This window comes from Diabrotica undecimpunctata, chromosome 10 (genome assembly GCF_040954645.1).
Source record: "Diabrotica undecimpunctata isolate CICGRU chromosome 10, icDiaUnde3, whole genome shotgun sequence".
NCBI lineage: Eukaryota > Metazoa > Arthropoda > Insecta > Coleoptera > Chrysomelidae > Diabrotica > Diabrotica undecimpunctata.
In genome coordinates, this window is record NC_092812.1 from 71,431,570 (window position 1) to 71,446,723 (window position 15,154).

The following is a 15,154-nucleotide window of genomic DNA, read 5'->3' on the forward strand; positions in this document are numbered from 1 at the left end:
AAAAATCACTAGAAAATGTAACAATTGGAATAAAAGTCAAAGGCAGACCCATCAACAATATCAGATATGCCGATGATACTAGGCTAATTGCAAAGAATATACAAGATCTACAGACACTTTTAGATAATGTAGTAAATGCTAGTGAGGAAAGCGGACTAACGCTTAATGCTAATAAAACAAAATTTATGACAATTTCCAAAATACAACAACAAGACGTTTTAAACATAAGAGGGGTTCCAATAGAAAAAGTAAAAAAATACAGATATCTTGGTACAATTATTAATGAAAATAACGAGTATACAGAAGAAATAAAAATGAGAATTGGACAAGCTAGAGCAACATTTAATAAGATGAGAAAAGTAATATGCAGTAGAGACCTTAGTTTGCAACTCAAAAGAATATTACGTTCATATGTGTTTTCGGTGCTGCTGTATGGGATGAAGGCATGGACTTTAAAGAAAGAGGTGAGCGATCGACTTGAAGCATTCGAGATGTGGACCTACCGAAGAATATTAAAAATAAGTTGGGTAGACCGAATAACAAATGTTGAGGTCCTCAGAAAGATGAAAAAGGAAATGAAAATCATGAATACGATTAAGATAAGAAAGTTACAGTATCTCGGCCACGTTATGAGAGGGGATAAATATGTGTTGCTGCAAACCATAATGCAGGGAAAGATACAGGGAAAACGAAGTATTGGAAGAAGACGCATCTCCTGGCTCAACAATCTGAGAAAGTGGTATAATTGCAGTTTCATCGACTTGTTCAGAGCTGCAATCTCAAAAGTGAAAATAGCTGTGATGATTACCAACCTCCTTAGAGGAGACGGTACCTAAAGAAGAAGATATATATATATATATATATATATATATATATATATATATATATATATAGCTATTTTTAGCCCTCTAGGTGCCCCAGGATCTGAAATACGCCCCTCGAAAGGTTTAAAAATAGGCATTTGTACCTTATATTTACTTTATATTTGAAGAGCTATATTTCTAAGTCCAGTGGACTGATTTTTAACTTTAACTTAAAATATCTTATTTTTATTAACTTACACCAATAACTTACAATATCTCAATTTTGAGAATTAATTGAAAATCATAAAATCATCATTTCACCAGTTTGTAAATATTTTCATCAAAAAGTTGTCATTATTATAACGAAAAAAACATGAGATATTGTGAGTTAAAATCGGTCTACTGGGCTCAGAGACATATCTCTTCAAATATAGGGTAAAAAGAGCTATTTTTGACCCTTTCGAGGGGCATAAATCAGGCCCAGGGGCACCTAGAGGAATAAAAAATAGTTGTAGGATTCTTTTTTAAGGTACAATAATATACTAAAATTTGGTGAAAATCCGCAGATCCCCTACAAGAGTTTTTTTTTAATTAGACTATAGATATTGACTATAGGGCATGAACGAACAAACTTCAATAAAATGAGAAAGGTACTTTGTGCAAGAGAACTGAAATTAGACTTTAGAGTTAGGCTGGCAGGGTGTTATATTTTCTCGACTCTGCTTTACGGGATATAAGCATGGACACTTAACGCGTCAACTACTAACAAGTTGAAACCATTTGAACTGTGAAGAATCCTGAAGATATCATGGATCGAGCATGTAACAAACAACGAAGTCATGAGAAGAGTCAACAAAAGAATGGAAATATTGGAAACCGTCAAGACACGAAAGCTGCAATACCTAGGGCATGTTATGCGTAATAAAAGATACAACATACTTTAATTAATTATACAAGAGAAAATCAATGGCAAGAGAAGTGTAGGAAGGAGAAGAATCTAATGGTTGCGTAACTTGAGGGAATGGTACGGATGCACAATATGCACATCAATCGAACTATTCAGAGCGGCAGCATCTAAGATCAGAATATCCATAATGATTGCCAACCTCCGTTGCGGAGATGGCACGTAAAAAAGAAGATAGGGCATTAAGACCACGCAACGAACTGAGAAAAAGTATTATGTATGTCCGAGAGAATAGCATGTAACCACGTCTGTAATAGACCCGTAAACACTATGGGCAGTCTTGTCTGTACATTGTTGCCGAAAGAAAGTTTATTTTTTAGATGGTCTTGGGAAATATTTCAACGATCTGATTACATGATTTAAAAGCAGGTTCATAGCTTAGATTAAATTAACAGTTTCTTTAATCTCAATTTATAAAACATAACATAATAAATTCTTATTGGAATAAATTAAAATAATTTATTTTAAAAAATAACAATTTTATAATTTTAATTAAAACTATTTAAAATTCAATTTTCAAAAAGTCCACCACGTTCAGCCAAGCAGTAGTCCAATCTATTGAATAATTGCCTTCGGGTGTTCGACTACATTTCCGGTGTTATGCTTTGATAGGCCTGAATGATTTTTTGACGTAATTCATCTAAATGTCCGGCATGTTCATGCTCATGTAGGTAAATTTGTTGCTGCACATAACCCCATACGAAAAAGTCCAAAGGTGCAAGATCAGGAGAGTAAGGTGGCATTTTATGGTAAGTTTTGTACTGTTACGTAAAAATATGAGTCATAGTTTTAACCTGTAAACATGTTTTTATTCACATGCATATGTTTTAGATTTTACGAGAGGCGTCTATTTACCTGAGCGACCTTCCAGAAAAAGGTCGAACCGATGCGGGAAATCCAGTCTACTCAAGAATGTTTGAGATTTTGGATCTGGATTGTGGCAATTCAACGTTATGCCATTTGGACTTTGTAATGCTCCTGCGACATTTGAGAGGCTTATGGAAAATGTGTTGAGAGGGTTATCTTGGAAAACATGCCTGGTTTATTTAGATGACATAATCGTCTTGGGGGAGACATTCGAAGATCATTTGAGGAATTTAGAAAACGTTTTTAATCGACTTAAAGCTGCCCAATTGATGCTAAACCCCAAGAAGTGCCAGCTATTTCAAGGTAAAGTCAATTATCTGGGTCATATAGTCAGTAAAGAAGGAGTGGCCGTGGATAAGGGAAAAATCGATTCCATTAAGGAATGGCCAAAACCAACTGACAAACATCAAGTGAGAAGTTTTCTTCTATGTACTTACTACCGGAGGTTTATTAAGAAGTTTGCAGATATCGCTAAGCCATTAACGCGACTTACAGAGGAAGCAAGAGAATACCGCTGGGATACAGACTGCCAAAATGCCTTTGAGAATTTAAAAAAACATCTAATAACAGCACCAATTTTAGGGTATCCACTGCCAGAAGGAGAGTTCATCTTAGATACGGGTGCAAGTAATGTGGGAATTGGAGGAGTGCTGTCTCAGATTCAAGGAGGACAGGAACGAGTCCTCGGATATTTTAGTAAAGTTCTTTCAAAACCTGAGCGGAATTATTGCGTCACGAGAAGAGAACTTCTAGCAGTAGTTAAATCAGTAGAGCACTTCTATCAATACCTCTATGGCAGAAAGTTTCTAATCCGAACCGACCATGCCGCCCTTAAGTGGTTGATGCAGTTTAAGAATCCAGAGGGTCAGATAGCCAGGTGGATCGAACAACTCCAAGAATACGATTTTAAGATTGAGCACCGGGCCGGAGTTAGCCACAGAAACGCTGATTCTCTTTCCAGAAGGCCATGCCCAGCAGAGTGTTCCCACTGCAACAAAACGGAATCCAAGGAAGCAGCAGTGCTAAGAACGACGATTGTCAACGACGACTGGACGCCTACTAAGATAAGGGCAGAACAAGAGAGAGATCCAGTTATACAGAAAATCCGAAAATGGAAAGAGGAAAACCGTCGACCACCTTGGCAGGAAATATCAAACCTATGCTCAGTAGTTAAGACGTATTGGGCCCAGTGGGACTCATTTATCATCGAAGATGGCTTGCTCAAACGAGTCCTGGAAAATGATGACGGTTCAGAGAAGAGAAGACAGTTGGTGATCCCAAAGAGCAGAATAGCCAAAGTACTTCGTCAGTTACACGACAGTCCATCGGGAGGGCATTTTGGTGTAAGGAAAACCCTTCAGCGAATTCGGGAACGGTTTTATTGGATGAACAGTTCCGACGACGTAAAAGACTGGTGTAAGAAATGTACTATTTGTGTTACGAGTAACGGGCCTCACCGAAAAAGGAGAGCTCCTATGAGACAATATAATGTTGGAAGCCCGTTTGAAAGAATAGCTTTGGACATTGCAGGGCCATTTCCAGAAAGTGAAAATGGGGGCAAGTACATGTTGGTAGTAATGGATTACTTCACTAAGTGGGTCGAGATTTACGCACTTCCAGACCAGAAGGCCGCCACCGTTGCAGATAAGTTGATCCAAGAATATATCAGCCGATTTGGAGTGCCTTTGGAGATACATAGTGACCAAGGCAGGAACTTCGAAAGCGATCTATTCCAAGGAATATGTGATAGACTAGGCATGAAGAAAACAAGAACTACCGCGTATCATCCGCAATCGGATGGTATGGTAGAACGAATGAATAGGACAGTTGGCAAGTATTTGACAAAGATGGTGTCCTATCATCAGCGAGACTGGGACCAATACCTTCCGTTCTTCACAATGGCCTACAGATCTGCTGTTAACGAATCAACAGGCCAGACACCAGCCAAAGTCCTATTCGGACGCGAAATGCGACTACCTTGTGATCTCGAGTTTGGATGTCGACCTGGAGAAGATGTAGCAGGTGAAGATTATGTGATCGAATTACGAAGAAGAATGGACGATGTACATGAGTTGGTCCGTTCCCACCTTCAGATCGCTAGCGACCGAATGAAGAAACGGTACGATACACAAGCCGAAAAGGGTTGCTTTAAGAAGAACGACAAAGTATGGCTCTATAATCCCAAGAAGCGAAAAGGTTGTTCTCCCAAATTGCAGCAGTTTTGGGAAGGCCCATACCTAATTATGGAGAAGATCAACGATGTCATCTACCGAATAAGCAAGATTCCGAGGGGAAAGCCGATGATAGTACACCATAACCGGTTGGCGTCTTTCGAAGGTGACCACGACGTAGATGAAGAAGTGGAAGTAAACCAAGTCCACGATGTGTCTGACCTCAGAGCGAGACATGGTGTTACCACTGAAGAAAAGCAAGATCTACTCGCGCTCCCCGATGACTACTCGCTGGCCCTTACCATCCCGGCCAGTATTAAAGACGCACCAGGGTTGGCATCCGTCTTTCGAAGGAAGTTTGGTCGAGTTGCAGAACTTCAATACCAGGTGCCAGCTCCCGGTAAAACCTTGAAACTCCAAGATGTATCACGTTACCTTTTCTACCTGGTAACAAAAGACACTGCCCGTGACCAACCTACCTACCGAGATGTATGGGAAGCCTTACTTCAATTGAGAGAGCACGTACTAGAGACCGACGTGCAAAAGTTAGCCATGCCAACGTTGGAGTGCCGCCAATTAGATTGGAGGGTTATCCGAAATATGGTGAAGGAGATCTTTAAAGACACCGAAGTCCAGGTGTTAGTCTGTTGCAATCCGCATAGTTACTGGTGCGGAGAGAAAACCGTCCCTTGTCATTTTTATACAACTGGAAGTTGTAAAAGAGGGTCCAGTTGCCGATACCAGCATACCGTTCCAGTTCTAGTCCCGACAAGGTTCCAGGAGGAACCATCTTTTGAGAGGGGGGCAATGTTACGTAAAAATATGAGTCATAGTTTTAACCTGTAAACATGTTTTTATTCACATGCATATGTTTTAGATTTTACGAGAGGCGTCTATTTACCTGATCGACCTTCCAGAAAAAGGTCGAACCGATGCGGGAAATCCAGTTTGCCTTTACCGTTTCGCCGTCTACTCAAGAATGTTTGGACTTTTCGAGATAACGGCGATTTATGTATAAAAATAAAACATTTTTATATGGAGGAAGAGTTAAGTCTGAAAACTCGCGGTCGCGAATTTAATTGTACCGTTCGGATACATAAATTATGTAATTATTAATCAAATAAATTGTTGATATAAATTATCGTGCTTTTCAATAAATTAAAATAAGGACCTTTTGATAAAGACATTATAAATTAAAGATATAACAATTAATAAATTCACAACAGTACTAATAACTAAATATCTGGAAACGTAATTTTTAAACAATCTAACACCTCCCTTGCATTGTGAACTGGACAGCCATCTTATTGCAATCAAATTTTATTCATATTAATAGGTAATGCTCAAACTGCTGGAATTATGTGATGTCTCAGGAGATCAAGGTATTTACGACGAGAAGACAGTGCCAATTACATTGTCATTTAAATTACCAGCCCAGACGTTGACTTTTTGACGGTATTATGTTTTGTAAGAAACACTTATGTGCCTATTTTCTGTAGAGTACAGATGGATTGTGATGGCCAGTTAAAAAAAAAGAACACTCATCTGTAAATAGGGCTTTTTTCATCAAATGTTCGTTACGATTAGTGCGTTCCATCTTGTTCTCACAAAACACCATCCGTCGTTTATAATCAGCAGGGAAAATTTCCTGACCTTTTGCAATTTGTAACAATGGTACTTGTTTAATTTTAAAATATTTTGTACAGTTCTAGCACTAATACCAGTTTCTCTTGAAATTAGGGCGATGATTAATTTTAGCTAGACTAAATACTGCAGTTTCAGCCTGTCCCCGTTCTTCATTAATTGCACGACCTGGTTGATTTTCATCTTCATCACTATCCGTACATTTTCTATAATTATTGACACAACCAGTTTTTTCTAATTTAAAAATAATGTTTTGAATTGTAGATTTTGTTGGTACTGGGCCTTCAACTAAAAACGAAAACCTACCGATTATATCGTTGGCACTATTTCCAGAATAATGCTATTTAATAATTTGAATTGTATGTTCTGTTGTAGAGGTTACCATTTTCTTAACTTGAAATATCACGTTTTTTGCGAATAAAACCAAAATTATTACTAATGAAAAAATTAACGTATATTTGATATTTTCGTTGTCAAATCTGAATGTTACTTTGACAAACCTAGAAATCAATCTAATGGGTGTTAAAAACAAGTTCATATGTCGGTACTAATTGCATACTATGTTCGGTCTCTCTCTGTTAGCAGAACAACCTTATACTATTCTTTTCGAACTAATTATGCATGCTATATGCAGTATTCGGATTACTACAACCGTATATATGACATATCTTTCAATTGGACTTACATATATTGGCAATAATAAAATAATTTAAAAATCAAATCCCACGAAATCGCCAATAATATTACTTCAAAGTATAATAGACAAGTTTTCAATAAAATTTATTGGAAAAGGAAAAATGTTAAACATTTTCAATAAATGAATATTTTATAAATAATATTGCAAGTTGGAAGCTTGCTATCCAAAACTTGATGTAAATTATGTATTCTAGTTATGATACATTTAATACAACGGGAATTAAATATAAACGAGAAATATGTTATCGATTGCAATTCACTCCGTTTCATTTTATCGTTTGTCCTGAAAATATATTTTATTTGATATAAGTTAGATTTTAAAACCAGGTTCATCTGATATGCATTATAAAACAATAATATTATTAAAAATGCACTCTTGTTGACCTCAGATTTCAACTATGTATGTAGAGATGTAACTTTTAAACTTTTGGCGGAGGATTTAGAGCATTCGCCATAATTTAAATTCTAGTTTCAATTAAATAATGTAATGAAATTAAATGTTTTAACAAACTAGAAGCGGAACAAATGAATAATTATACAGGAAAATTTCATTAAGAATAAGGTTTTAAAACTGTTTTCCTGTGACAGCTCAGCTGTTATCAAATATCTTGCTTGTTAATCTTATTTAAATTTATACTTAGTACTTAAGGGTTTGATTTGCCGTAATATTAAATTTATTTTTAAATTAAGCTGTGAAAATTATCAAAAAGCTGGAAAAGCTTCATATCTCTATGAAGGCCATAGACCTTCTTAAAAAAAATAATAAGGACCAATAACCGTGTGAATGACCTTCAGTAATCCAGTGAGGATTATTTTTACTCCAATATCTCTAATGTTTACGATTGACTATACCATCCATGCAAAATGTAGCCTCATCAGAAAACATAATTTTTTCAAGAAAACGTGGATTGCGGTTACATAAATCTTGCAAAATTTCACAAAACTACATACGGCGATAGGGTTCATCTTCGTTAAGTTCTTGATATAAGTGAATTTTGTACAGATTTTCTTTTCGTCATTCAGAACAGGTAACACCGACCGTTGAGATGTTCCTGTGTTTGTATTATGCGAATTATCTTCAGAAATTAATACAACATCAAGTTTCATATTTCCTGAAAACTTATTACGTTCAGCATTTTGAATAGTTTTTACATAAAAAGTTTCTCTAATTTTTTTCTCAATTTTACTTACTACTGATTGGCTTATAGGTTTGCCTTTATTCTTTGTATTAAACAAATCGCATACCTACTACTGAGTTCTCATTTTATCTCCACGTCCTATAAAATTTAATATTTCTATGCATTGAATCTCACTTAAGTAGCCATAATTTACTTCTAAAACTATTTACTTAAAATTTGGCGTATCTAACAAAACGTCCACTGATATTTTAATTGACATTAGGCAGGCAACTTGATTCTGACGATTAGTTGCTGTTGTGTTTTTGTATATTTCGTTAACTTTAGTGTAATTTGTTTACTAAAAGATATAGTATATTTAATACCGGGTATGTCATCTAAACTATTAAACTACAACAGCTTATTGTTAATATTTTTTAACAGTAGTAGCAAATTCTCAAATTGAAAAATAAAATATATTTTCTTTCACTCCGTAGAAATAATACTTGATCAACTATGGCATTACTGAATACAGTATTAAAATACCTGTCAAATGAGGTATTACAAGATACACATTTCAAGATAAAAAAAATAACAAATACGTCACCACGTCAAAACTGGTGACGTCATAGTGTCCGCATAATATTTAAAAAATCGGCATAAAAATTGGCCTATTTCAGGATTTTTGTAAAAAGTAAATTTTTTGGAACACTATGAATTTGTTCCATAATTTAGCCGTGCTCTTTAAATATACTGAGACTGATATATTGAATAAAACTGTAAAAGTTTTATTTGGAAGACATAATTTACTATTTTTTTTTAATATGCAATATATTACCACCAACTTAAATTGTTATTAACTATAATATTCATCATAACAAGATCGGTAATGAGTTCACTGTTATTAATAAGCACTCGATAATAAAGTAAAATTGATGCAGATTATTTGTACCTATCTAAAAAAATTACAGATTTGTCCACATTAAGGGGCAGCATGGAACACAGGGGCATAGAAGAACAGTGGAACGAAATGAAGATATCTATTACCACAATTTCGCATGAATATCTATAATTAAAAAGAGAAAAGAAGCAAGAATGGATGACAGATAAAATATTGCACATGATGGAAGAGCGAAGAAACCGTTTAATTATTGGTTTATATAAATAAATATTAATCATTTGTAATCAGTAAGAGTTAGGCAATCCATATTACCTATGGATTTTTATTGATTCGGTTGATATTTATGATTTTTATCTACTTTCCACATTTATTCTCATTTAACAGTATCTGAAGGGCATGAAAGTTGACCCAATCCTACCTTAAGTGTCAATTGCTGATTCTCCGGCATAGCCTGCTATCCAAACTTAATTTTCGTTACATTTCTATATTTCTATTTTATAATATTTACATTTTTATTACATTGTTCCATTCTATTACATTCATAGCTTCTAATTTTGTTACAGTGGCGCTCGTTTAGGGTGCCACTCACACTTACTTTTTGTAACAATAGATGTAAGTAATACCGCAATACCGCGTTTGAGTAAATAATGTTTTTACTAACCTGCATAAATTATATAAGAGCATCACAAACGATATCCAAAACTTCTATAAATTTACTTATGGATGATTTGTGGACTAAATAAATAATCTAAACTTTTTAAAGGAGTCTCCAGTAGCTAAATATCGAAATATTAGTTTGCAATTTTAGTTTGGCCGATAAAGCTTCTCTTATATTAATAATTTTTTTTGAATTTTCAGGCTGACTAGTTCCAGTAAATATTGAAAATGGTGTTTCGAAAGTCTAAGCAATTTTTTAAGATCTTCAGGCTACTTAGAGATGTCTTAAATTAAGCTAACATGACTTCTTTGTCGAATCCAGTCCCTTTTAAATCAGCCTTTTGTTGCTAAATTTAGTGAAATCTTGTCTGGTATAACACAATATTTACCTTGTTATGCTTTTGCCACCAAGCACTGCATATTCGTCCAAATATTTGCCGTGTAAAACTCTCTTTGAACGAGGCACGACCACGGTTGTGAGATTATTAAGATTCGTGTACGACGAATGTGGGTCGTGCTCATGATTCATTACCCATGTCAATCCGGCTTTACCCACAGATTCAGTTCTAGGCCACAAAATGTATCTGAAGTTAAAATCTCCAACAATAATGAGTTGGTCTCTAAAAATATCATTAAAAGTTCCGAAACTGGTCACGTTATCAGTTAATTGGGAAATTCCTGACCAATAAACACAAACTAGATGAAAAACAGAAGAGATAATAGTATATTTCAAGTTTCATATTAGGTACAGCTATCTCAAGGGAAGTGACAAAATGAATAGTAGTTTTTGAAGACAGATTTTGACGACTATTATAACAATAACACCTATATAGGATACAATTGTCAATATTGCAAGGAGAAAAAAGAATTGGAATTATTTGGTATCAACCATGTTTCAGTGATACGAAAAATGTATTTATTGGAATAATAAGGTTTTAGGTTGTAAATATTGCAAAAGTTTATTAAATTTGGAACTTAAAGTAGATAGATTTGCTGAAACAGGAATTACACAATTACTAACGAAAGATTTTAATTTAATTTGACAAGTATTTATCAAACATCGTTAGTGTACAAATAAAATGGTTCATAAAAAATGATAATGGAATAAAATATATGTAATATATTTAATTATTATATTTATAACTTACCTTTTGGGTCCATATAGCTATCCAAATAGAACACCCCTTTCCTCATTATTATCTCGTGTAAGATAATGCCGAAAGAATAAACATCTCCCCTTTGTGTTCCTCTATCTGGAAGTGCTGGTAGGTTAAGGAGTTCTGGAGCTGTCCACAGTTGTCCTGTAAGAATATAAGTTTAAATTTTTACTTTTTAATAACAAATTAATAATACATTGTGCTGTTTGTTACAATAATAATGGCGGTAATGTTTATCTCTCCAGCGGTGACGTACGGTCCACAGTTCCGACTATGAAGCAAATCATCTTTTATTGCGCCGATTTCAACAAAGCGCTTAGTGCATGTAACTACATGTACTGAATAAAGTTCTTCGCTTCGCTGCCCCGTGACAGTTTTATACAAAGTTCCGTAGTATTAGTAACCAAGTATTGGTGTCTCCGTACGTCACCCAAATCGTATATCAAAATTTTGACTAACCACGTTTGTTTATTAAAAGGTGCGATTTTTATTTCTTTTATGCACGACTGTGCATCTATGTTTGTTCATCATTTTTATTTAAATAATAATAGATAGATAGATAGATAGAACGTTTATTGACCACTTTACATAAAGTTTGAAGTCCGTATAAAAAATACAATAAAAGATATAATATAATATAATATAATATATATGATATAATGTAAACTTAAAATTAACTTAACCATATTGGCTAAAGTAATATACATATGTAAGTATTAGCAGAAGAATTAAAATTAAAAATTTAAGATAAAAAAATCTCTAACCAAAAAAAAAACAAACCTAAACTGTCACATAAAAAATCTTGGAAGTAACAAAAATGTGCAAATAATTAAGAATATTCCCGAATCGATGACTAAATAAACTAATACATAAAACTTAGTACATTTTAATAGCAATAATACAATGTGATATGTAGATAGTAAATCGACAGTATTCTGACCAAACTGGGTACACGTTATAAAGGTGTATTGAGGTATTCTGTCTTTGAGTAAAAACAATATGTTAAAAAATGCTTTCTGATCCTATTTTTAAACAGTGGTGGAGACAGAATTTTTATTTCGTTAGGCAGATAGTTATACAAGTGAATATCAATTGAATTCTTTGTGCTCTTTGATAGTCTGAATCGTTGTGACCTAATTAAATCCCTCGATCTTGTTAGATGATCATGTAATTGGGAGTTTATAGTAAACTTATTTTTATTATCGTGAATTTCCAACAGTGTTGCATACATATAAAGCGAAGGTAGAGGCATAATACCCATGTTCAAAAATAATGGTTTACAATGATCCCTTAAATCCGCTCCAGCAAGTATCCTCAACACCTTCTTTTGTAATTTAAATATTCTGTCGGCATGACCAGAGTTGCCCCAAACAGCTATTCCATATTGTATATGACTATGAAACAATGAAAAGTAACACATTTTAAGGGTACTTTTAGGTACCAAATAAACCAGGTTACGCATTACAAATATTGTACTGGCAAGTTTAGAACTTAAGTTGTCTATATGGATGCCCCAATCTAAGTTGTCATCCATAAAAATCCCTAACAATTTAATGCTATATCCAAAAATGTGTCTTCGATCTGAACTGAAAACTATATTTTGATTTTTATCCTCGTTTAGTTTTAGTTTATTATGTGTAAACCAGTTTTTAATTTTAAGCACATCGTTTCCTATTTTGTTATTTAAATTATATTGATTCTGGTCGGTACTAATAACGGTTGTATCATCTGCAAAACATATACACCTTGAGGGGTGGGTATAATGAAATATATCGTTGAGATATAGAAGAAAAAAATGTAGGTCCTAATATAGACCCTTGGGGAACTCCATGTTCAACATTGTGAAAATTGGAGTAGTTATTATTTAAAAAAACGGCCTGTTTTCTGTTTATTAAATACGATCGAAATAAATTAAGAGCATTTCCCCTTATGCCATATTTGTGCATTTTGTCTAAAAGTAAAGTGTGTGAGACACAATCAAAAGCCTTAGATAAGTCACACAATGTTAAAGACACGAAGTGACCTCTCTCTAGGCCATCAACTACTTCCCTTACAATTTCCTGAATTGCTTGAGTAGTGCTGCATTTTTTTCTGAAACCATATTGATTACAATGAAGTATTTTGTACTTTTCTATGTACTCTATTAAGCGGTTATTCAAAATACTTTCAAAAATTTTACCAAGAATGGGAATAATAGAAATAGGGCGATAATTTTCAATTTCTTCTGGAGATCCTTTTTTGAGTAGCGGTAACACTTTTGTTACTTTTAATACATCGGGAAAGATTTCTTCGATAAGGCAAAGATTATAAAGTATGACCAGTATATCAATAATAATATCCAGAGTTTCTATCACTAATTGTTTGTTTAAGAAGTAAAAATCAGTGCATTTTGAGTTTTTCAAGCTGTATAATGTATTCCTAACTTCAGTATCACTAACAGGTGTTAAAAACAACGAGTGGCAAGGGGAGTATATTCCCTCCAAAAAATTCATGGCATCATTTTCATCTGTCTCATCTAACGAGTTCAATATATTTCGCGCTACCGAAGTAAAGTAATTATTAAACTCGTTTGATGAAATATTACATGAAGTTACTTTTTTATTTTGAGTTTTATTCCTATGATAATTGATGACTTTCCAAGAATCTCGAGATATATTATCAGATTTTAAGAAAAACTGCTCATATGCCAGTTTTTTCTTTATTGTAATTGTTAATTGATAGTGTTTTTTGAATTGATTATACAGAGTGTAATCACTAGTAAGGTTAGCAGTAATTTCTATCTTCGAAAGGTTTACTCGCATTTCCCTTAGTTCATCGTCAAACCAAGAAACAGGTGCCTCAAAATGAATTCTTGACTTTTTTACTGGAAAGCAAACTTCAGTTAATTTTACATATGTGTCAATTATGAACTCAGCTAATTCCGTTGCTGTTATTGAATTGTTTATTAACGACCAATCCACAGATTTTAGTGATTGTTTTAACATTTGGGTACCTTTACATGTTATGTGTCTTCTGAATATCCTATCATTGTCAATTTGATCAGATTTTATTTTTAAATTTAGGAATTGAGCACAATGATCAGCAAGGCATGGGTCTACAACACCACACCCAACTATTTCATTATCTATATTTGTTAAAATATTATCTAAACAATTTGCTGATGTAGCAGTGATTCTTGTAAATTCATCAATCCTCATAGTTAAACCAAAAGAAAAAATTAGATCGGAAAAATATTTTAATTCATTTGAAGTGCCTTTGAAATCAATATTGAAATCCCCAATTATAATTGTTTGAACATAATTATTAGAACAGAATATTAATAATTTTTCAAATAGGCCTAAGAAAATTTGGAAATCTGCGTTACCTGTTCTATACACTGATACTAGAATAGTTTTTATATCTATAATTTCCAAAGCACAAAATCCACCTTCATATTCACAAGATATATCATTTAAAGAAACTGGACGTGTAGATATTTTGCCATCGCAGAAAATAGCAACACCCCCACGTTCTCTACTTTTTCTACAGTAACAAGTTGATAAAAAGTATCTGTCAATTATCACTGTTGTTAATTCAGATTCTCTAAGCCAATGTTTAGAAAAGCACAAAATATAAACATAATAGAATTTATTATTCCCTATTAGAAACTAATCTCATACACATACTGTTTCCACTTAGTTCTAACATTATTAGCTAGTCATTAATAAAGTATTCATTAATAAACTATAATTTCTATTCAAACATTTGACGTTAGCTGTATGGGCAGTATTTTTATGTTTAATTTTCCAGCAAGTTAAGTAAGTGACGATCTAAATAGGATTATCTCACAGTCAATGGAAGACAAAGAGATAGCAATGGCCGCTTTTTTAGATATAGAAGGGTCATTTAATAATGTTACTACCAGCTCTTTGATAGGGGCTATGAGTAGACGAGGCGCACCTGCGGTAAGATGCAGATGGATAAGGGCATCCCTGGAGAATATCACAGTAATATAGACTCTGGGCAAAGCAATCATCAAAGCAAAAGTAGGTGGAGGCTGTCTACAAGGACAAGTTCTGTCACCTCTTCTTTGGGCAACCTTGGTAGATGATCTTCTCAGAAATCTGTCCACAGAAGGCTTTTACTGTCTAGGATATGCTGACGATAGAGCAATCGTTGTCAGGGGCAGGTTTGCCCTGG

General features: G+C 34.0%; 1 protein-coding gene across 4 annotated transcripts in view; it reads right to left on the reverse strand.

Moving 5' to 3' along the window:
* The window catches only part of LOC140452399 (atrial natriuretic peptide receptor 1), a 526,857-nt gene that overhangs the window by 332,166 nt on the left and 179,537 nt on the right, over nucleotides 1-15,154 (reverse strand). For all 4 annotated transcript variants that reach the window (XM_072546624.1, XM_072546623.1, XM_072546625.1 and 1 more), the window contains exon 11: nucleotides 10,967-11,119. In XM_072546624.1, coding sequence (XP_072402725.1) covers nucleotides 10,967-11,119 — 153 coding nt within the window. The remainder of the gene's footprint in view (nucleotides 1-10,966; nucleotides 11,120-15,154) is intronic.